The sequence below is a fragment of the Peromyscus maniculatus genome, chromosome 2, assembly GCF_049852395.1.
Source record: "Peromyscus maniculatus bairdii isolate BWxNUB_F1_BW_parent chromosome 2, HU_Pman_BW_mat_3.1, whole genome shotgun sequence".
NCBI classification, from domain to species: Eukaryota; Metazoa; Chordata; class Mammalia; order Rodentia; family Cricetidae; genus Peromyscus; species Peromyscus maniculatus.
Window position 1 is genome coordinate 107305383 of NC_134853.1, and position 24422 is coordinate 107329804.

The 24422-nt window shown below is 43.6% G+C and overlaps 1 protein-coding gene across 6 annotated transcripts in view; it reads left to right on the forward strand.

The window, feature by feature from the left end:
• The window catches only part of Adamtsl1 (ADAMTS like 1), a 933106-nt gene that overhangs the window by 877659 nt on the left and 31025 nt on the right, over positions 1 to 24422 (forward strand). For all 6 annotated transcript variants that reach the window (XM_076564473.1, XM_076564474.1, XM_076564475.1 and 3 more), the window contains 2 exons: positions 7257 to 7436; positions 10555 to 10689. In XM_076564473.1, coding sequence (XP_076420588.1) covers positions 7257 to 7436; positions 10555 to 10689 — 315 coding nt within the window. The remainder of the gene's footprint in view (positions 1 to 7256; positions 7437 to 10554; positions 10690 to 24422) is intronic.

Consider the following 24422-nt stretch of genomic DNA (forward strand, 5'->3'; position numbering starts at 1 on the left):
CCTGTCCCTCTCCTATTCCTCATCATCTCCACTGCATCTCTAATCGGGGGCTTAGCGGTCTTCTGACTGGTTGGGTAAAATTCACTAAGCCATAGTAACGTTGTCAGTGTCTGGCAATCATTAGACCTAATAACCCAGGCCCTTGTAAAAGGCAGGAGAGTGATTCCATGAAGGCTGCTTACAGAAGGACTGTCTGTCGAGTTCCTTTGCATCACTCAAGGACAGTATCTTATTGAATATCTAATCAAGGTTAAATCAGAGGTCTCCCAGTCCAAGGAGACACAAACTGTAAGACACAGGAAGCTCACCATCCGGGGAGGAGAGAGATTAGGAAACACATTATAAAACAGCACACTATGTAGGGATAGTCATTATTTCCTTATTCTGGAATAGCAGGGTGGTTTTGACACTTATGGAAATATAGAAAAGTAAGAGACTGTGCTCAAAGTTCCCCTTTCCAAAATTCCCATAATGGACATCTTAGCACGGTTCCTTGATCACTGCATCCCTTGTCTTTCCTTTCCACTCCCTAATTAACATTTGCCTGTCATCAGCCTGATTTTAAAGGGTACATAAAAGTCTATTTAAAGAACATCTCAAACGTTACCTAGACTGCCTGACATCCTCGCATGTTTGAGCCATTAGCAGTTTCTCAATAAAGACTTTTTCTCACACATGTGCTCTCAACTTGTAAAATGCAGCCTCACACATTCTTCCCAACCCTTCTGCATAAAAAAAAAAAAATGAAGCAGTGAGTATGATGGGGCTTTTGCTTTAAAGGCGATCCAATCCACTCTTTCATTTTTCTGATCATTCTCTATGTGGTAAGGTTCGGAAAACTGAGTGAAAAAGCAGTGGAGGAAATAGCATGCAAATGGCCTGGGGTGGAAAGAGCACACTGCATTTGGCAAAGTGAAGTCTGGCTGGTGTGTGAACTCTGGCTGCCAGCGGCAGAGATAAAGAATGTACAGGAGGCTGGGAAGGAAGAAGTAGGCAGGAGCGAGGGATCCCAAGTGCTTATAGGTTATACTATAGTTTAGGTTTGTATCGTAAGAGCAAGGGATGCTTCTGAAGGGTTTTGATGGTGCAGGAGGATTGGTGGTGTGGACATGAATGGAGTGTATCAATTAGGGTAGGTTAGATTCTACTACAAAGTAAATCCTACTATCCCCCAGTGTATAAGGGTTCGGGTACAATAGATCATCAGGACTTTCTTAAGAATTCACAGTGTTCACCTGGAAGGCATCTGCCCTCACTATATCACTCAGAATCCCAGAGTGCTGATCACAGCCTTCATGCTGGTGAACTCTTAGTCGCCCTGGGATGCTCTCCATCTGTGAACCAAACAAGGGAAGAGGGTGAGGAATAGCTGGGGAGGCTCTGTAGGGCCGTAACGAAGGGGCCACTTAATCCTTTCCACTTTCCTTAGTCCATGGCCACTTCCAACTATGAAAGATACTGGGAAACACCCTCCTGCAGTACTCGTGAAAAGGAATAAAAAGGTTTTGGAAATGACTTCCAGTGTCTGCCCCAGTTCATGAGGGGGAATATGAGAAGGAAGTGGAAAGCCTCTTGTCTGGACTTCCATGGTTCCTTAGACTAGTCGCCAAAGCTGACCTTTGAATCACTGCGTCCATTCTCTTTTCTTGCACCAAGCCAATCCCCCTGCCACATACACACCCTAAGAACCTTCAAGAACATATCATGTAAAAGTACACCGTTGGATGCCCCACCTCGAGGTGCTGACAAGCCGCCGTGGTGCAAGCAGCCCTCCAAGTATAACAAACGGTCCAGTTAGCAAGAATATCCTGTCTGGGATGTTAAAGAAGAAAGGCATATTACAGCATCATGCTTCCTGGCAGCTCAGTGCAGATTAAAGGTACTAATCCTTATAATCGGATCCCGTTACCAGCCCTTCTGACTAGACCCATTTATTGATCCTTCCCAGCAGTGGGGGAGAACACTGTGTTGCTGTTAAGAAATGCCACAAGGGGATAAAGCAGACACAGGCCAGTTTGCGTCCCCTTTGTAGACACAAATAATACCCAGGAATCTAGTGTGGAGCCTAGACAAGCAATAGATCAACAGCAGTAAAGCTCCAGGCTGAGCTTTGTTGCAGTGTGTTTTCTGCCGTTTCTCAGCCAACCTTCTCTGTACACCGTGCTGGTGTGGTAGAGCAGATGGGGGTGGGGGGAGAATGCTTCCATAATATGACTGAACCTTCCAACAACATACATCTAATTCAGCCAGCCCTTGTAACTTCTAGAAGCCCCCTCCTCACAACAGTTTTGGTGCTGCCATGGCAACAACAACAACAAAAAGATATGATCCGATCATATTTAAAGATCTAACAGTATGGAAATCACAGCAAGGCACTTCAGATGTCCTCAAAAAGGCAGTCTGGTGTGACAACACGCTGTGATGTGTACTTGTTGAGAAAGGGGTTCTGACATTGAAGGTGTCTCCATTTACATCTCCACCCTGAGACTGGTAGGTTACCGACTGGCTGATTGGTAGGTTACTAGGGATAGGAAGCCGTAGGGACCAGGTATTCTGCTCCTGAGTCATCAAGGACCCAAACTAATGTGACTATAGGAAGAATTCTCTTTTTTTTTGCATGTATATGTTTATGTGGTGTGTCCTTGTGTGTATATGCATGTACACATGTGTGGGTATATCTTAGGAGGCCAGAGGCTGATACATCTACCTCTATCAGTCTTTGCTCTATATATTGAGGTAGGATCTCTCCCTAAACCTGGAGCCCAAACACTTGACTAGTCCAGCTAGCCTGCTTACTCATCTCTGCTTCCTAAGTTCTGGAATTACAGGCAGGCTGCCATACCCACCCTGTCATTTACATGGATGTTAGGGATCCCAACTCTAGTTTTTTAAACTGTGCAAGCATTTAAGCCACAGAGAGGTCTCCCCAGATTTCTTAATCTCTTTGAGATCCACTTTTCCCCTCTGTGTAATGGAATTGATAATAGTACCTGTCCTGTTGAGATCATTACGGAAAATAAGTATTTACATCTCTGTAATGTTTGACTTATAGTAAATGCTCAGTTACTATTATTTTTAGTGATGCCAGTGGGCTATTTTTGCACAGCTCATTACACTCTCAGTGTCAAGGTGCTCTAAATATCAGGCTTAGGCTAATATGTCTGGTATCTCTCCAAGGTATTTGTTGGCATGTCTGGGTGGCTAATGAGAGTCTATAAAGCATGGTTGTCATCCCTTAAGAGAGAAGGGGACTAGATCTCTAGTACCTTGCTTGTTTTTCTCCCTTCCATATCCTTTGTTCATCATGTCAAAGCTAGTCACGGAAGGGCTGGTTGTCATTCCAGATATCTTTATAGTCTCAGATGAGAAATCCCCAGATTGTGGCAGCAGCAATAATCCATTGACGAACTCACAATGTTGGTCTCTTTGAGACTGAGTGTGAGGAAGGTTTTTACTAAACAGACCGGAGAAGGGTTTCCATAGCATCCTCTTCTTGGAAATATTGTAAAGACTAGAGGGGACCTTCCCTGCCCATCGCTATCCTAAACATTTCCATTTCTCCTGTGAAGTCCAGAGAAATCATCCTTTCCAGAGTATACCCCCATCTAGCCCTCACAGAGAAGCCAGACTCCATGGGTCACAAGGCAAAGAATAATACAGGAAATAGGAAAATTTGACTCAGTTCCTGGAAAAGTAAGAAATAGCTCCCTGACCCCTCGGAACCTGGCTTCTTTGCCTTCCCTTCTTTTCTCTCCTCCCTCTGTCAGGAGTTGGTTCTCTTCCTCTGCATCACTTGGCTGGAGGCATCATGTCTCAGCAGCGTCTATATATACACATACACAGCTGTAGCTGTGGCCTCTAGGAGCATAAGCTCCAGATGCCATCAAGGCAGTCATGGGGGGGGGGGGCTTATGCTCACTCCTCTGTTCACCTAGGCAGCACTCCCTCTACATGAAACAAAAGGCTCGTGACATCTGGTTCTCTCGCTCTCCTTTTCTTTCTCCAGAATAGAATAGCCTTTTATTCTCACTGGGGACCAAAAGGAAGATACCCCCACTAAGCGCTACGTGGGAGCAGTTCAAAGCTGGAGGGGAGAATGCTCATAGAAATGATTTTTAAGACCCAATTTTCCCTATGCTTTTGATAGAGAAATGACTAGAATTTTTTTTCTTCAACTTCTTTCAGAGGCTTCCCAATTTAAAAAAAAAAAGAAAAATTATTGGAAAAATTGGAGCTCAGGGTTCAAAGGCCTAGGTGGAATGGGCAAGCATCATGATGCGCTTGCTCTCCCTAGTGGTGCTACAATGGAAACTCGGCCCCTCTGACTCTCACCTGTATCTTTTCTCAAGGTGTGTCTAGAGATGCTGACAGCCTCTCTCAGGTGTACTCAAGCCTTGTATCATTTGAGATGAATCAGTGTATGTCTCTCCCTGGGGTGACAAGACTCCAGTATCCAAGTCTGTATTTCCTCCCATTAGCCCTACTCTTCTTGAGCAATTTTAAGACAAATAGTAGGTGTACACATAACCCCTCAAAGAAATCAGGACCCCTAATCATAAGCTGTCTGTTCAGGACAACACTGCCTTGTCCCAAGGACAAAATACAGCCCTGCTCTGGGAAATCATTAGACTAAGAGTCTAGGTCTTTGGCTTTTCTTGGCATTGACCCCATTTTCCAGCCTTTGACATTCTAAACATTACTTGCATGCTTGCCACCGAGTTCTATGAGCAAACTGGGCTTGGCAGCAGGCTGGATGGTAGAAGAAATGAAGCTTCTGCTGCCTGGAAGTCTGGGAGTCAGCACCCCAAACCTTCAGTCTCCCAGCTCCCTCCAAGCCTGTCCTCTTGTGAGGCCTCTTCAGAAGGCCATCTAGGAACTCCTGTCACAGGCTGTAGACTACTTACCTGAATACCAGCTTCAAGGAAACTTCCTAAGCAGCCCAGATTGTACCTAGGGTACAGAATCTGACTTCCAAGGATAGGCACCCATCCCATGTCTATACACAATCTCCCTGACTCTCACAGACAAAAATATAAGAATGGGTTGTGGAAGAGCAGAGTCCTCTCCTTTGGTCTATTTCTTATCCTGCTACTGATGTCTCCACTTTGAGTTCTCTTGTTTTGAGAAGACATCCTTTGTCTTGGTCATCTTTCTGGCATTATAACAACACATCCAAGATACTAACTCATAAAGAGAGAGTTTCTGTTGACTTGAGGTTTCAGTCTCTTATCAGTTGTCTTGTTGCTTTGAGGCTGGATCTGTAGTTACCTAATAGATCACAGGATAAGTGTGTAGAAGAGTAAAACCAAACACCGTGGGGCCAGGAAGCAAACCAGTGAAGAGGGGCCTGGGATCCCATGACCCCTCCTCAAAGGTATTCCCCCCACAGACTATCTACTGGGCTTGACTTCTTAGAAGATTTCCCACCTTCCAGTGGTGCCATCCAGAAAACTATGCCCAGGAAACATGGGGCTTGTGAGAACACTCAAAATCCAAATACTGGAAGCTAGAAAGGTGGCTCAGTGGTTAAGATTGTACACTGCTCTCACAGAGGGCATGAGTTAGGTTCTCAGTGTCCATATCAAGGAGCCCACAACTGCCTTTACTCCAGCTCCAGCAGATTTGATGCCTCTGCCCCTGCCACATAGGCACCTGCACTGACATGCATGTACCCATACACAGGAGGACATGCATACACAATAACCTTTTTTTTTAATCTAAACCATGGCAGCTTAAAAAAATATATAAGCATGCTTTCTATATGGTGTCGAGTCTAATAAGGATCCAGCAGCTTCCTTTCATCTGGGTCAAGCATATATTTTGATGTTTTATATCTTTGGCTTTATTTTTCATATAGCATCTTTACAGAAAAGTGGACGCATCAAAAAAGTGCCAAATGAATGCTCTACAACCAACCATTTCCAGGTCAAGAACTAACACTGGCGAAGAGCCAGCTTTTGGTTCCCTCTCTGTCACCACCCCCCTGTATTCATTCCACTCCTCAGAGGAACTAACTACTCATCCTCCTGCCTACGAACAACATACACTAATGCTACTTGGTTTTCCGTTTTGTTTTATTTTAATTAAACATAATTATATAGCTCCCCCCTTCCCTCTCCTCCCACTTATCTTTCCCATGTGCCTGCCACACCCTTCCCTACCGTCCACCACTTTGCCACCCTCTCTCAAATTTAGGGCCTCCATCTCTTTATCGGTCATTGCCTATAAAGTTCTAACTATGTAAACACAGCCTTCTCCATCCATTCAATGTTACCTGTATGGATATGACTTCTGGGCTGTCCACTTAGGATTGGAAACGCAGCTTGGACGCTCTTCCCTGGGGAAGACTATTTCTCCCGATCTCAGCGTCCCTTAGTTGCCTGTCATTCTTTATCTAGTGTTGAAGCTCCATGAAATCCCCCTTTCTACATCGTCGTGTCTGTTGGTGTGTTCCCCGCTTGGGTCTTGTTAAGCAGTCATGTTGGTGAGACTTCACAGGTGTGTAATGCCACCAGTTTTTGTTTCTCACTTACAGACATGAAATCAGACCGTGTATATTCCTATATCCGGCTTTAGTTACTGAGCATTATGTTGGTCTCAATTGTAGAATTTTCATTTGTATGAGGTATGTGCATTTAGTTTTTCTATTTTAGGATGTGTTCTCCAAAGGACTTGGCTATTCTTTTTTTTTTTAATTTTATTTATTTTATTTTACAATACCATTCAGTTCTACATATCAGCCACGGGTTCCCCTATTCTCCCCCCTCCCACCTCCTCCCCTTACCTCCAGCCCACCCCCCCCCCAATTCCCACCTCCTCCAGGACAAATCCTCCCCGGAGGACTGAGATCAACCTGGTAGACTCAGTCCAGGCAGGTCCAGTCCCCTCCTCCCAGACTGAGCCAAGTGTCCCTGCATAAGCTCCAGGTTTCAAACAGCCAACTCAGGCAATGAGCACAGGACTTGGTCCCACTGGGACTTGGCTATTCTTATAACTTGGCAAGTGCCATGTATCCGCTGCCACTGTCCCCTCCCCATTTCACTGGCCCCCGCCTTCCTGCCTCACCTCTAGAAGTCTTAAAAAGCAAAAGCTCTAGAGACAAGAAGAAGCCCAAGGTGTGATGTTTGGTTTGGCTGAAGGATGGTAGACGACGCCCAGGCAGATGCTTCCTGCATGGCTGGGTGCGGTGGCCAGAGGTTCTCAGTGTCCTGGATCCCCCTGACGTTTGTCTGATAAGCGTATTTTGGTCTTCGTAGGTGTGCCTGAAGCTGAAGTCACTTGGTTCAGAAATAAAAGCAAACTGGCCTCCCCGCAGCAGCTGCACGAGGGCTCCCTGCTGCTCGCAAACGTGTCCTTCTCCGATCAGGGCCTATATTCCTGCAGGGCAGCCAATCTTCACGGAGAGCAGACCGAGGGGACACAGCTCCTGATTCTAGGTAAAAACTCCTCAAAACCGTGGCCTCGGGTGGCAACTGACCCACCCTCCACCTCCTTTTTCCTCTTACTGAATTAAGAACGGAAAATAGTCCCTTCAGTCATTCCTCCCACAATCAGCTCTTCCAACAGAAAATACAGAGTATGGGGCGGCCAGAGCTGAGTGTGAAATCTGCCTCCACCTCCCACCTTGTTAGTTAACCATTGTGGCATTGGACAAGTTACTCGCCTTGCTACATCTTGGATGCTGCTGTCTGTGAGAAACCTGACAACAGAGGATTGCCCACACTGCTGGGGCACAAGGGTTATCAAATGGAGCTGGCCAAGAAAATGGCTCTTAATCCCATGCTAGGTTTGTCTTTGAAGAGCAAATGAAAAACATGGATGAAAATTTTCTTACCTGTAGCTGGGTGGTGGTGGCACACACCTTTAATCCCAGCACTTGAAATGCAGAGGCAGGTAGATTTCTATGAGTTCGAGGCCAGCCTGGTCTACGAAGTGAATTCCAAGAATTCTAGTCAGAGCTATTACACAGAGAAACCCTGTCTCAAAAGATAGATAGATAGATAGATAGATAGATAGATAGATAGATAGATAGATAGATAGATAGATAGATAGATACATACATACATACATACATACATACATACATACATACATACATAGACAGACAGACAAACAAACAAACAAATAGCCCCGGGCCACCATTTACCCTGATGTTTCCCCAGGACAGAGCTTGGCCATCTTGGAAGCTACAGCCCCCTTTGCCTACCTGCCTTCTGCTTCCTTTCCACTGAGTCGGGGATGGGTGGGTAAGATAGAACAGAAGTTTCTAGATGGAGTCTTACCCTTTAAAAACAGAGCAATAATTAGAGCCCATATGCTGACTCTCTCGCCAAGAGAAAGCTGTCACACTAAAGGGGAAAGGGGAAACAAAATATAAGAAATAATAATTACATGCCACACATGTATACATCAACATACACTGTGGACTTTTAGGGGGGAAAATAAACTTTACACTTCGATTTTCACACCCACAGCTGATGATGGACCCTCACCCCTGCCCACTCTGATTTCAGGGGCCCAGCTGTGGTTTCCTCTCACTGGTGGCTGCATAAACCTCCAGACTTCATAGGAAGCCACAGAAAATTGGCTCAGAGAAAAGAAGGATGTCATTTGTTTTCCATTGGGCTTCATCAACTGAGCTGTTATTCTGGGGTCATGCTGAGTGATAGTACTCACTGGTGGGATTTTTCTCCCTAATAGCCCTTCCTTGCTGTCTCTGCTAACAGAGATGGAAGCCTTGGAGCGCTACTGTGGCATCAGCGGGGAAGTATTTTCTCTGAACCGATTCTTACTGCATTCCAAATAGAGTATGACCATTGAATGTGGTGGAAGAGCAGGATGCCTTCCCCCATTTTAATCAAACCTCCCGAAAGAAAACAGTCACCATTCAGATCCTTATAAGAAGTCTCGATTTAATTAAGAAAAGTTAACATGGACATAGCATTTCTTTTTTTATCAGCGATAACATGGCTTAGTTTTTAAAGGGGAAGTTTTGTATATCAAACTGAAATTTCACATCAAGTCCTATGACTTAACTTATAGTCTAAAAGCTTGACATGGAATGATGGGGGCATTCATTCTTTCAGCCATTCATGTAGTCAGTGGACAGATATTTATTGAGTGTTATCTCTAAACCCAAGTTAAGTGGACACTGGTAGAGTTGTAGTGAAAAAAAAATGAAGTGGTTTCTGCCCCTGGAGAATTTACATTTCCACTGGGGAGATAAAATAGGCACACACATTCACACCAAGAACTGCCACAGAAGCTGTAGAAACATAAGCAGGGGCTGACATTTGGCCCAAGGAGAATCCATTGTTTCTCAGATGATACTAGTCTTCCCTTTTTGCTTTTAATGAGTAAATAAAGGAGGAGGGGAGGAATAAAGACACTTCCATGGTGGCTGTTTACTCAAAGAGATCTTTATAATGAGGCAGCTAAGGCCCGGTAGGCTAAGGGCTAGCCTAAGCTAATCAATGGACAGCTGTAGTTCCAACTATGGGTTGCTAAAACAGGTACGTTTTCCCTCTGCTAACAAAGGGTTGAGTGCACTCTGTTTCCCATGTAGATGCATCGTTTTATTTTACCATTGTCTTCTCCCTGGGATGGTCTTTGTCAGTCAAGGCAGAAAGATGAGAAGGTTGTTCCTGAAGTAGAGACTGTCAGTATTTATGTACATGCCTAACACATACTAACAAAAAGCCAAGCACGTGGTAGGGGCCTGTCCAAACCCACCACTGAAGACTGAAGCCCTGACTCCTTAGAAGATTTTGCATGACACCCCGTAATAATTTCTTCCTGCCCTTTTTATCTGGTTCCTACTTGGGCATAAGAATTAGACCACTGCCGGGCGGTGGTGGCGCACGCCTTTAATCCCAGCACTCGGGAGGCAGAGCCAGGCGGATCTCTGTGAGTTCGAGGCCAGCCTGGTCTACCAAGTGAGTTCCAGGAAAGGCGCAAAGCTACACAGAGAAACCCTGTCTCGAAAAAACCAAAAAAAAAAAAAAAAAAAAAAAAGAATTAGACCACAAAGCAAATCAAGCTCACAACTAGATTGTCTCTCACTGAAAAAAGGCACTTGTATAAATCCTCTTAAATAAATTCTTGGATAGTATTCTATTTGTGGAGACAGTTACAAATTGCCTCATTCCTACAGATATTATGAGTTAAGTACAGAGATTGGTTGAAAACTATTTATCTCACAACTTGGCATATAGTAAATGCTAAAATTGTCCTTTAAAAAAAAATCATGGTAACATGCTTCAATTTATCTACATTGTTAGAAAGACCCAGTGGTGGTGTGCTTTAAAGTGGTATAAAGTGAAAACTGAAATTCACAGGCCTGGTTCTTATTACAGACCTTGTTATTTCAGGCATCAAATATTAACTTTGAAATTCAGACTCACCTTTCATAGGTATACCTTCTCTATAGGAAAAAAATGAAGCCAACGGCAACAATGCCTATCATACATACGGGGCGGTACAAACCTATTCTCTCTCTCCTGTAACACAGTCTGTGTGCTCTCACCTCCTGATCTACCATCTGTCTTCTCCCAGATCCCCCACAAGTCCCCACACAGTTGGAAGACATCAGGGCCTTGCTCTTAGCCACTGGACCGAACCTTCCTTCAGTGCTGATGACTCCTCTGGGAACACAGCTGGTCCTGGATCCTGGGAATTCAGCTCTCCTTGGTGAGTCCAACCCTCTGAAACATTGGGCAAAAATCCAGGGCTGGACAGGATTTATGGATGGGTGACTGCCTGCAGGTGGGAGGGGGCAGCAGTGGGGGGTGGCCAACAGGAAATCACTAAATTGCCTACAGAATCCAGACTCACCAGTGGAAACTTGGCTGACTTTCCACACGAGGTGAGTGCGGCTCTCAGTCTGGACTCCAGTTTGTCTGGATTCCAATATGGCCCCTCTTGGGCTGATGCCACGGCCCAGACCCTCTCCTTCAGGGGGACTCACTGAACTCTGAGAATGGGGTAGCAGTGAAGAACCCTTCTGTCTCCTCCCAACCATGAACCCTCTAACCTCTCACTCTGAAACAGCTAGAATCAGCTTTTAAAGACAAAGCTGTAAGTGTTAACATCCTAGAAGCCAACAATTTTGTCCAGGCCAGCTCTCTGTGCAGAGTCTACAGCCAGCCCAGAAAGACTTCCCAAGGCTAAACCTCCCTGCTAGCAAGCATTGGGGACCAAACTATTGCCTATACAACTGGTACCATCCAGTAGCAGAGTCTTTTGCCTGCATCTGAGTTCTGGGCTCCTCACTCTGGAATCATGGCCTAAGGCATGGGAAAGACAGAGCTATGCATATAAGAAGAGAACAGAAAATATATGGGAAATCTGTACGCCTTTCTCTTGATTGTGCTGTGGGCCTAGGACTTAACACTGGTCAAGAAGAAAAATCAAAGCTTTTAACCACTTTTATTTTTAAGCCTATAAAATGGAGAAATTCTTTACACTATATGCCCCTGAATGTTGATAACAGTAGCTAGAATTACTCTCTTGGCTCAAAGTTTAAAGTTCCTCTGTTCTCCCACCCAGAGGTTTAGCAGTCACACTGGTAGCTCTTTATCAGAGTGGCCAAGGGCCTTAGTCGCTTTAGAATTGAAGAGCAGAAAGATGTCTTTCAATTTCCATTATCATCTGCAATTAATGAGGAGTCATTATACCTTATCAGCAGATAAAAATGCTCCTGTCTTCTCTATTTCTGGTCTTGGGAAAGGTAAGACATTGGTTAAATTAACAAGTGGCCCTTGTTTCCCACTACATGTTTCCAAATGCATGAAAAGTTTGGCATTGTGTTTTTCCATATCCCACTGACTGGAAGCCACACAGCTTTAAATTTCAGTTTCTTGGCTTACCAATGATAAACTTACTCCAAATTACATGTGCATTGTAAACATCTTTGTTTTAGAATCCTCGTTATCCTGTTGTTGGTTATAGCTCAGTAACTAACAAAGTACATAGTAACTGCTGATCTTTAAGCTGAATAACTCTTCTGAGTCACTCAGGTACTATTCCACATGCAAGAAAGGTTCATCGACTCATACCTTTCCATGGTAGCTGTAATTTCTTTCTCCCTTATTCTGAAATAATATTTTTGTCTCCTTTTAGCCATGGGCAATAAGGATTTATTATGCTTGCTGCTGCATTCCATTGCTGGTTTATGATGCTTTGTTACCTTAGGCTGGTATTTAAATCTAACAGCTAAGACACCTTAATATCCCAGTCTACATCCAGACTGCTCCATTTGAAGGAGACAGTCAACCAGTGTTCGTAGAGCCCCTTAGTCTAACAGCCTGGGCAAAAATCAGTGCTGCCCCAGTACTGTAGACCTAAGGGAGCTCTGTGTGCAACTGTGGAGATAAATTAGGGCTAGGAAATTGTGTCAAATATCAGGACTCTGAGAACATGGTTTCCACAGCCCAGAGTCTCCAAGATGCTATAGAAATGTGTGGTAAAGAATGAATGGGATTCAAATAGGCAAAATGTGGGAAAATGGACACCCATGGTTTAAAAAGAAAGAAGAAAAAAATGGTGTCATGAATCCTGAGAAGAAATGTGCAAGATATTTATTAGGGATCCTTCTAGAAAAAAAAAACTAAATAATTCCTTTGCTTTGAGCCTGATGATGAGCAGCTGGACTGGAATAAAATCCTGAAGATAAGCAAAACTCAGCCAGAGTTCAACTCAGTAATTATGATGTCCTCTTTCCATCTTGAGCTTCCCCTGCTATTGACTCCCTCAGATTTGTTCATCCATTTTCTCCCAACTGGATAAGTTCCCACTCTTGGCTGCTCTGGCTGGGCCCTCTGTTACAAGAAACAATCCAGGAAGGTAGTTTTGCACTGAGTTCCTAAGCAATTAAAACAGTAAGGCACAAATTAAGGAGCATCTTGAATTCTGGGCTTAAAAAAAGCAGATATACTATGATAGGATACTAGGATGAAAACTTAGAGATTTTTAATTTTTGTATTGTGTGTGTGATTGTATGTATATGCACATGAGTGAGGTCAGATCCCTAGGAACTGGAAATATAGGAAGCTGTAATCCACCAGACATGGATGCTGAGAATCAAACTCAGATCTTCATCAAAAGATCATGCTTAAGCACTGAGCCACCTGCCCAACTCCTAGCTTTGGTTTACAAGAGAATGTCATAGTAAAAGAAATATTCAAGATGAATCCATCTAATACCCTAAATGATTGATCTTATTCTAAAGGTAACATATTTTATTAAGCATTCCTCCCACGCCAAACATTCCTGATTACGATGCCTTTTGTCACTCAGTACAGGCACTACCTTAATATCCAAGCCTGATCCACTTGATTTTGTAGATGAAAGACATTTGCCAACCCTGTTGTAGCCAGCAAGTGGTTAGACTCGAGTATTTCTTGGTGTATGTGGCTAACTGCCTGTAACCTAATCATGTACTGTGGTGCCATGTGGCTCTGTGGCACAGGAGTAGTGGTTCCTGGACTTTGATTCTCCTGTTTCACTAGAGGAAGGGGAGAAGGGAGATTCAAGAGTCTTAAAATCCATGTCTCAGAGCTAGCTCTTACTCACTGAGACTTGAGTGTTGTAGTTCCAGAGAGTGAGTGATCTATTTCCAGAAATGGCCGCTTTAGTTATATGACCCATTGACATCCAGATCACTTCAAGCCACAGCTGCAGCTGATGGAATCGCACTGGAGTGGGTCCTCTTGGCCTCACTTTCCATGAGTGTAAAGTGGAAATATAAGTCCCTTATTGCTCTTCAGTCTTGACTCTGTGGGTTGGGTGTGGGAACTGCCCCTGGAGTCTGTGCTGACAGAGGATTCAGCCTACCCGATCCACTGCCCTGGGCAACACAAGCACTACTTCTTTACAACTTGATGACAGTTGTCCTTCCTGCAGAGGCCTCAAGGGTATGACAGCTTCTCTAGAAGGCAGAGCCAGTCCTCTGCCACCACCGCCTTTAGTCCAGCCCTAAAGCAGTACCCTACAGGCTCCATTTTCAGAGCAGAAATATTGCAGGCCTCCCCAAGGCATCTAAACTGTTTGGTAACTTTGAATGAAATGTTTTTAGAAGGACCACCAAGGCCAATTGTATTCATTTATAGAGTAATATCATTGATTTTGTTCTTAAATAACTTTTGTTGGGGTTTTAATTATCATAGCATTATATCTTCATTGTAGGACAAGTAGAAATCAAATCAAAATGAAGAAAAAAATATCTAATAACCCAACCCTGAGGTAATCAGTGCTAATACCTTTGTCTTAAACATCAGTGTAGATCCTTTATATATTTTATCTAAGTTAAATATATTCTGAGCACTGGCTTTATAGTTTTAATCACTTGATGATGTCCAACAAACATCTTTCTGTGTCTCTAAAACTTTTCTATAATTTCATTTTTCATGAATGCTTTGGTAAAAGGTGCTGTGTCTTGCCGGGCGGTGGTGGCGCATGCCTTTAATCCCAGCACTTGGGAGACAGAGCCAGGCGGATCTCTGTGAGTTCGAGGCCAGCCTGGTCTCCAAAGCGAGTTCCAGGAAAGGCACAAAGCTACACAGAGAAACCCTGTCTCAAAAAACCAAAAAAAAAAAAAAAAGATGCTGTGTCTTATTAAATCAATTCTCTGATGGATTTTGTGTTCCTTTTAGTCTTTTCACTATTTTTTTTAAAAATAAATGTAATGATTTTTTTCTATATCCTTATGTGACACCTATTTACTTAGGATCTATTCCTAGTGGTAGATTTATTATGTCAAAGCCTCATACTGTCTGGGCTTACTATTTATTATTATCAAATTTGCTCCCACAAAAGTCATGTCCCTCTTATATGCTCATTAGAACTAAATGAGATAAAGATCCCACATCCTACATGAGTTATAATCAGTAGTTTTTACATTTACCACTGTGATTGTGGACATAATGGTATAAAATACAAAGAAACATTATTTATAAGTACATTCTTATTTTTATTCCTTTTGTGATTTAATAAAATTGTCAGTCTCCTAATTTCATTTAGGAATTGCTCATTCATGTCATCTGTTTATTTATGACAGCTATTCTTTTTATTGACTTACAGGACACATATATTTATATTTGTTTAACCATTTGATTGACATGAAACAAATCACACATAGTCTAAAACAGAAAATGCTACCACAGCCAATGACTGAACTTGTGGTATTTCCCAAGTTACCTTCCAGCCCTTTGGTTTTTGTTTGTCGTGTTCTTGCCTTTCTGGATTTTCTCTTTTTTTTTTCCTACCCTTTCACAATCACTTCTTGCAATCTTGCTCATTTCTACCCCTCTCACCTCAGCTCCCACCTCAGCTAACCACTGATCTGCTTTCTGTCAATCAGAGTAGGCAATTGCATTGTCTACAGTGTTAAAGGGAGCAATACCATTGGGAATTTGACTTGATGATGCTTTTTTATTTTGACAGTTTCATGTGTGTATACGAAGTACTGTGATCACACACACACATACACACACACACACACACACACACACACACACACACATACACACACACACACACACTATCCTCCCTCTCCCAATCATGCTCGCCCCTTTCTTCCCAGGTAGGACTTCTTTCGTTCTTATAATTATTTATCCTCATCTCTATTACCACATCTGTCATTAGAGTATTCCTCCTCTTGCTGCTAGGCACTCTGTGTATGGCTATATTACAGTCTGTTTAAGCACTCACTAATTGAGAAACAGAATGGTCCCTTCAGCTTCTAGTTATTAAAAATACAGCTGGCATAAAAATTTGTGTATTACTCTTTGGACATATGCTTTCATTTCTCTTCACTAAGCACCTAGGGGTGACATGGCTGTATTATATGGCAGGTGTGTGAGTAAGACTTGAGTAAATGGATCAGATTGCTTTTCAGAGTGACCTGTTATTTCACATCCCCATCAGCACTTCATGACGTTCTAGGTTCTCCACATCCTCGGCAAAACTTGCCCTCCTTGCTGTTGTGGTTTTAGGAAGCCTCCTAGGTGTGTAGGGATCTTTCTGTGGTTAGCATTTGCATTTTGCTAATAGCCAGTAGTGTTCAGCAGCTTTCCTTATTTACCATCCCAATTTCTTAGACAAAATGCCAGTTCAATTGTTTTATCTTTTTTTTTCTTAAAGTTGGGTCTTTCTTCACTTAGAATTGAATCTTCAAAAATCTTTATGTAATTTGAAAGTCTGTATTAGATACATAGTTTTCAGATATTTTGTCCCAGTGTGGGGCTATCGTTTTGTTCACTTGATGTCTCTGGAGAGTAGAAAACTGAGACCTTGGCAAGGGTCTGCTTCATGTCTTTGTTCTGTTAATGCATTATTCTTGGGTGTTGTATTTAAGAAATCTTTATGTGACCCAAAGTCTGAAACATATTTGAGGGGGGTTCGCTGCAGAGTTCCAAAAACTATTCATTTTGTAACTAGAACTTGATTGTCAGGTTGTATACATTCAGTGACCTGTGCATTGTCTTCAGAAGCATCTACTCCACAGAACAGAGTTGAGCTCTTAGAACAGAGGCCCTGTGGTCTTTGTGCCTAAGGTCTGGCCTATGCAGAAAGTGTTGGCCACTGATCTGGTGCCTCCACAGTATTAACTATGATGCTGAGGTCTGTAATGGGAATCACAAATCCCACTCCAAGGTCACACTCTTTCCACTGTCATCATGCCCTGTCACTGAGTTAGGCATTCTTCCTAAAGTCTAAGACCCTGAAAAACTGAAAAATGAAATCTCCTACCAATTAGGAAAGAGGAAAAAAACCTGTTCTATAAGCCCTGGATTTTCCTTAGGTGACTCCAACAACCCAATAAATAGCTGTGTATGGCTTACAAGAAGTAGTTCAGGGTTGTGGAGTTGGCTCAGGCAGTCAAGTGCTTGCTGAGGAACCAGGAAGACCTGAGTTTGGGTACCCAGCATCCATATAAAAATCCAGGTGTGCTGGCATGCCTCTGTGGAGGTCGGGGAAAGACAAGTGGATCCGTGGGGCTTGCTTGTGGTCAAATTAGTGAGCTCCAGCTTCACTGAGAAATGCATCCAGTGCTATATCCTCTGGCTTAACACATACACAAGAGAGAGACGGAGACAGAGAAACAGAGAGAGTTGAATATCCTTTCTTTTTTTCAGTATATCTTATTTAGATTCACAGCCTAATTAGGAGCATCATAGAATTGACTCTTACGGTTTGGCCAGCCTGCTCTCTTTAAAGCAGTAGTCCTCGACCTTCCTAATGCTGTGAGCCTTTAATACAATTCATGCTGTGGTAACCCCCAATCATTGAATTATTTTTGTTGCTACTTCATAACTATAATTTTGCTACTGTTATGAATCATAATGTAAAATCTGTGTTTTTCAGTGTCTTTAGGTGACCCCTGTGAAAGGGTCATTTGACCCCTAGAGGGGTTGTGACCCACAGGTTGAGAACCATTGCTCTAAGGAGAGTCTCTTTTGTGAGTGAACAAACGAAACTCCACAGACCTCACAAGCATCCCTGCTAAAGGCATGTGACCAGGTCCCCCAGGAGCCATTTTCTCATGCCTGATGATTTTACAACAAGCAGAGAGAGCTGTGACTAGTCCATCAGCAGTGTTCTGAGTCCTTCTCCCCGGCAGGGCTCCAGCACACACCCAGCCCAGGCCACAGCCTCACAGCAGCACTAGAATGCTCAGTAGCATCAGATAGCACAGCAGCATCAGATAGAGCCCATGCGCGTATCTCAGAGCCCGTCAGGTACCAGGGCCAAGGTCCACAGGCTGTGCTCAAACGGTTATGTTTCCACACTGATCACCTGCACATGGTTGCAGTTTCTGGACATTGATTTCTCTGCTGAGAACTGCAAAGCTCAGCTGGTCTCAGAACTCTGTTAAGAACAGTGGTGACCCATAATCTCCTCCCAAAAGGTGAATGTTTCTTTCCCTGGCACTGAGTTAAAACTGGGCCACTCCAATAAACAATGTCACACTGGTGGGTGATCCAAGCCTGGAATATACAGGACCCAGAACTGGAGTCTACCGACAGAGCTCATAGTGTTCATGTATAAACACCCCAAAGTAGAAGGATATGTCAGAAAACAGTTTGGTATGGGGAAGGAGGTTGATTGCCAGAGAGGACTTCTTAAGAACATGACCCATGAGAAGATGTGCAATGACCTACTGAGCACTGCGCATGTCAGCTAGAAGAGATGCTACATGCATCCCCAGCACAGGTAGGACGTGCCTCATGTGCTCCAGGAACAACAAAGAGGCCAGAGTGGCTGGAGTGGAGTTGCAGAGAGAAGAGATGGGAGATGGGAGTTGGGGAACCAACCAGATAGGCAAGAAGGCAGAGGGCAAATTTTGTAAGGCCTTGTAAATGGTCACATTTAAAACAACAGAGAAAAAAATCTATAAATGTCCAATTTATAAACTGTCTCAATATTGCATTGAGCATCACGAGCTTTTCCAGGACCAGGCAAAGGCAGGCAGAAGTGATTTCTTTTATTGGAAGCCATGTGGCCAACTGCATGCTGTATAGCTGACTCCAGTAAACCAGAGGCTTATCAGCCTGGCTCTGGTACAAGCCAATATTGCTGATTTAATTTGACTCACATGTGTTGGGCACCTGCTCGCCTACCTGGCCTGAAGCTTCAACAGGCATGTGTCTAACCATTTCCTCCCTCTAGTAAGAGGCCCAAATGGATGATAGAACCACCTGGGAAATTTAAAGCTAGTCCAACAAAGACCAATTAAGCTAGAATCCGGGCGGGGGGGGGGGGGGAGCTAAGTATCAGTACTTTTAAATAAATTATTCTCCAGGTCAAATGGCTTTCCAAAGTCACTTCCCTATTCCTTACTACATGCCTAGAGCTGGGAAATGGAATGTGTCACCATTTAGAATAGCCTAACTTAGCATACCACTTCTTTGCTGTTCAGATCTAACTCTGCAGGTGTCCTCCCATCCTGGTCTTGTCTCATACAATAATTCCATTTCTGTTCCATTTCTCCCTGATCTTTGCCATTGTCTTGAGCTTTCTGTAACTTCTTCGCCTGAAAGACCCTCTCTTGACCTCAGGCTAAATCCTACAGGTCTTTGAGACTCAGCTCATGGCCTCTGTGAAGTCAGCTTTGAGTGCCCCAACCTGGAGTGAACACTCTCCACTCATCCCCTCGGGACCTGCTCTATACCCAGGCCGGGCAAACCTTTTCTGTAAGGGAATAAACAGGTACCTGCCCCTGTTGCCCCTACTCTACTTTGCAATTGTAGAGTAACTTTACTGCTCTATGCAGCAAGCAAAGTAGTGGGTATAGTTATATCCCATAATAGTAAAGCTGTCTTTTCCAAGGCAAGGATCAAAGCCATAGTTTGCCAAGTCTGCTCTAAGTCACTGATAGGACACTTAGTATTGCTAGAGATATTTCATGTCTGCATCATGACTGTCAGCTTGCTTCCATATCCTAGAGAGAAAAGACGCTGCGTAGCCAGTCTCCAGCAGTTTAAAACAGTTTAAAGCAGAGCCTTGGCTTAGGAGTCCTCTTGAGTCACTTCCATCTCCCAGTTCTATTCTGATTGCAGCTTTTTCATCTGCCACACACACTTCCACCCTCATGCATAAAAGCGCACTTCCTGATTCCCGATGTAGGCTACATCAGGCACTTCCTAACGCCCTTTCTAAGGAAATGTACACTGTGACATCAGTGAGTGTCCTAGGCCACATCTGCTGGGAAACCAGTTTTCAATTCGACCCTTTGGAAGACTAAGATCATCGCCGCTTCCTCTCCAAAGATAGCTGTGAGAACAACAAGTCCTGAAGGGCAAAGGTCAGGTAGACATTAATTCACAATGGGGACCCACCCTGTAGGTGTCAGGGAAAGTGATGCAGAGGAAGGGCAAGGCAGGCTGGAGAGCAGGACCAGCATCCTTGATGAGGAAAGCTAATGTAAGAAGACATTTACCCTGACCCTCTTCAAAGAGCAGTTGGCATCCGTTTCCTCATTTATATTGAGAGGCTGAGATTTCATGTCACAGGGATGACATATTTTGTTTTCTAACATGTTGTACACAAAGAGATTATGCTTTGCTATGAAGAAGAAAGGCCAGTGGTTTGTGCTGTTCACAGCCCATGTTTATTTACTTTCATCTTTTTTTCAAGGTAAAATCTGAAGTGGAGAATAGAGATGCATAGGGACTACATGAAGCTCAACAGCACGTATTGTGTAAAACAAAATATCTTTTCCTTTTTCAGAGGGTATTTATGGGGAAGCCATGGGAAGAAGTCCAGCAGTTCTTCAGATTGGAGTACACATCCATAAATATAAAGACACCAGAGCATAAGTGACACTTAAAATAGTTAGAGCAAGGCAGTAAATATCCCCGCTTGCCACTGTTCCAGGCCATAGCAATCATCCAGGCATGGACTTATTTTAAGAGTCTAGATAATCAGGAAATGGGGACCTTGAGAAAATTCACTCACACTTGCTCCTGCCCTTTCTTGGCACCCAGACAGAATTCCCAGGCCAGTGCCCTCCCTAGCATACCCGACAGGAATGATGTGAATGAGTCTGGTGTCCCTGAAATAGACAGGTATTGAAAGTCCTGGGAAAATGAGGAACTCTACACTTGCCCTAATAAATCCTTCCTCACCATGAACTGGCTCTTGCAAACACCCCCTCATGTTCTGTGCCCCTCTGTGTCTGTGTGGTGCTGGAGTGGCAGTTTTACAGCAGCTGTAGAGCCCGGAGGTAGACTATAGACGAGAAAGGGCAGGATTGTGTCCAGGGCTTATTACGATCTGTAAAAGGAGAGACAGACTCTCCTGCCTCGGTTCTCAGCCAGCTTTGTAAGGGAGCAGGCACCTCCATTGGAAGACCCGTTTCCAAATCCACAGCATCTGGTTCTTCATTGATACATAACCAACCCAGCCCACAGAACTGACTCTAGTGAGGGTTAAATGAGAAGCTATGCGCAGTGCGCCCAGGTTAGTACTCAGTACAAAAGTGAAAGCTAATATGAGTGCATTTTTGCTAAGAGCCCTTCTCTTGCTACAAAATCTTAAATTTTAGGGAATCTTAAATCTTAAAAATTAGAGAGAGCAGTGTAATGGGAAGAGACGAGGGTTAAACAGCTGCTCCAAAAATTAATAATAAGAGATCAAGGCTCAGTCTTCTCAGGAAGGCCTCTTGCCTTCTATCCTTTAACACCCATGCTGCCTAACAGGGCCATTCCTATGCATTCCAGAGCCTAGCACAGAGATCAGAGCAAGCTGCAGATCCAGCATGCTTGCCTACACTGCCTGAATAACCTTAGGCAAATCATGCCAGCTCTCCTGCCTTTGAAAACTGAAGATGGATGGCTTCATAACCTTCCAGAGTTGTTGAAAGGAGTAAATATAGTAGTTTAAAGATTACAGTAGTGTCTTTGTACACGGTACCTACCCAGTTCCTGTAGGTCACCACTGTATTGTTCTTGCCCCAGCCCTTCCCTTCTTGAAGTGGCAGAGTGGGGAAAGTTAAGACTATTGAAGTCAAGAAATGTGGGGGCCTGGTCCTAGTGGCGGGATAAAGAGGATGGTAGATACAGTTGGGCCTCAGTCAGCCTACTTTTTCATTAATTTACACATCTTACACTGTTCTTATTTCTATTACTGTTTGCTTGTTCGTTTTACTTACTTTTTAGTCAAGTTTTCTTTAAAAGTTCCAGCTTGCCTAGCAGTGGTGGTGCACGCCTTTAATCCCAGCACATGGGAGGCAGAGCCAGGCAGATCTTTGTGAGTTCGAGGCCAGCCTGGTCTACAAAGCAAGATCCAGGAAAGGTGCAAAGCTACACAGAGAAACCCTGTCTCGAAAAACCAAAAAAAAAAAAAAAGTTCCAGCTTATCTCAGATAAAATCATCAAGAGTTCTGAGCCACTACCCAGCCAAAAGGGTAAAGCAAACGTGAATAGTTCTTTGGTCAAAACACAAAACCTTTCTGAGTCTTCCCTTCAAACTAGTATAATGGAGCGGCAACCTCCATCTCAGACTTGGTTTGAGAACCGAATGAGATAAGCATAGTAAATACATTTTTGCAAGCTCTAAACTTACACTCAAAAACTTTTGGCTGCCTTTTTCTTTAAGAAGCAAGAATGACCACAAAATAGGGCTCCTAGGATCCCAAGAAAAGGGCCAAACTCTGAGAGATTCTAGACACTTATGATGCTCTTCTAGCTAAAAACAGTTTCTTCTCATTCCTCACCTCACATTGGAATAGAGAGAGAGTTTTCTCTGCAAGGGCCCTTGGGAAAATATGATGCAGTCTGCCTTGGGGAAGGTCATCTGAGAAGACTTTGTGAAGAGATGGGAGCTACCTGGCATCAAGAAGGACCTACAGGGTTAGACAGGCCAGGAAAGCACAGGTGGGAATTGGAACAACACACATACCCCTCCTGGAGAGCCATGAAGATGCAAATACAGCAAAGAACACATTCCAATTTTAAGTTCCACACTGGGCCTCTGGAGTCCAGAGCCTTCATTCCTTTTTGTGTGTGCGAATAATTGATGTTCATGGAAGTATAACTCAGTAGAACTTGATCACCAGTGCAGTTCTCCCCCCTGGGGAGACGGGGTGACAGGGTTTCCAGTGCTCTGCATTTTCATGCGCTGTGTTTAGAGTTTGGAGATGTGGAGTTGGCTAATATTGTAGAAATTGGGTGAGTTTCATCTCTTACATAGTCAGGTTCTGTTTACTATACAGCAGGAGAAATACTGCCCAGTTTCCACTTTATCTGTACTCCTTTACATCTTCTGGGAAATCATCTCACCACACATATACTCCCTAACTTCCTTCTCTGCCCATCACCAGACCTGTAATTGCACAATCCTGAGAGCCTCCTCAAATCTTAAGGCCTCTAGAGTTTAAAATATATTATTTCAAGGGGCTGAAGTTGTAGTTTAACTTAACTATTTTTATTTCAAAAAGGTACTTTGCAGGCATATAAGAGACTGGCAGCATTCTAAGTAACCAGGTAGCTGAGAGAAAGGTATCAGGAACAATTTCCACCCCCTCCACTACCCATCAAATTTCAATGCAAAGCATGTGTATGGAATATGCAAAATCAAATGACTAAAAGCTGGAAATATGGTTCAATCCCACAAATGTCTTTTGCACAACTCTGTGTACCAAGAAGTCTATGTTATCTCTGCCCTCACCAGAATGCACAAATTAGGTGTCCAACTCTGCTGAGCTTCAAAAACAGGCCAGCTTGGAAAGTCTCCCCCTGTATGTGTACAAAGGAGGCAAAGGGAATAAGCCAAAATAACATTTGGCATCATTAAAATCCCAGCAAGGAATACAGTGGTGTCAGCTATTAATCCCAGCACCCGGGAGGCAGAGGTAGGCAGATCTCTGTGAGTTCAAGGCCAGCCTGGTCTACAAAGTGAGTTCCAGGACAACAAGGGCAGTTAAACAGAGAAAGCCTATCTCACACACACACACACACACACACACACACACACACACACACACACACACAAAGGGATTTCTCCTGACTGTCTGTGGCTATCCCTCACCTCTAAGAGCCTATCAGAGCAAACCCTAGGAGGTGGATCAGGCCAAAGGGGACTAAATGATGACTACAGTAGCTGAACTGTGAAACAGAACCTTGTAATACATCTGTCTAACAGTTCAAATTCTTTCACCTTCCCTTCTAACACCTTATCTCTGAAAGGTATGTGAAAGATGAGTCAACCCCAAAGTCATTCTACCAAGAATATTTTTATGTGAAAATCCATTGTAATTATAAAATTCCTTATTTCTCTCTTGGTCAGGCAGTTCAGAAATAATGAGCTCCCTGTACATTTTGTTTCCAAGGAGATAAGACCAGAAATTCATTCAAGGCCCTTCTGGACCCTGGCAGGAACCATGGTGTGCAGTGTGGGACTCTTTGAAGTGGTATCAAGACAGATAAATCAGCGCAAGTCTGCGTCTGTTGTCCTGCCAGCTCCCTGAGGCCACAAAAGGAATTTAGGCACAGAAAGTGACCATGGCACTTCTAAGTGCACAATAGAGACTGCACATCCTCTTAGTTCCTGCCCTATAATCTTGTTCTCAACCCTAACAAACCTTTCCTGGCCTCTCAGATCCTCGCCCAGGGCCATGGCTCAGAGACTGGCTCACCACAGTTAATTCAGGGTGCTATAATGGAGATTAGAGTTAGAGTGAAGTGTTTATTCCAAGAACACTGAAATCATCTTGATGATGGTACAACTGCAGAGAGACAAAAACTGTTACAAAAAAAGTGGAGGAAAACTGAGTACACAAAGTCTTTACTAAACAACCATTGCAGACCTCTAATCCATACAAAACTCGATTTGATTATGAAATGATATATTTTTGTCTCAGTATCCATGAGTGCCATATTCAAGGATTCAACCAGATAAATATCAAAAATAGAAAAACCCGT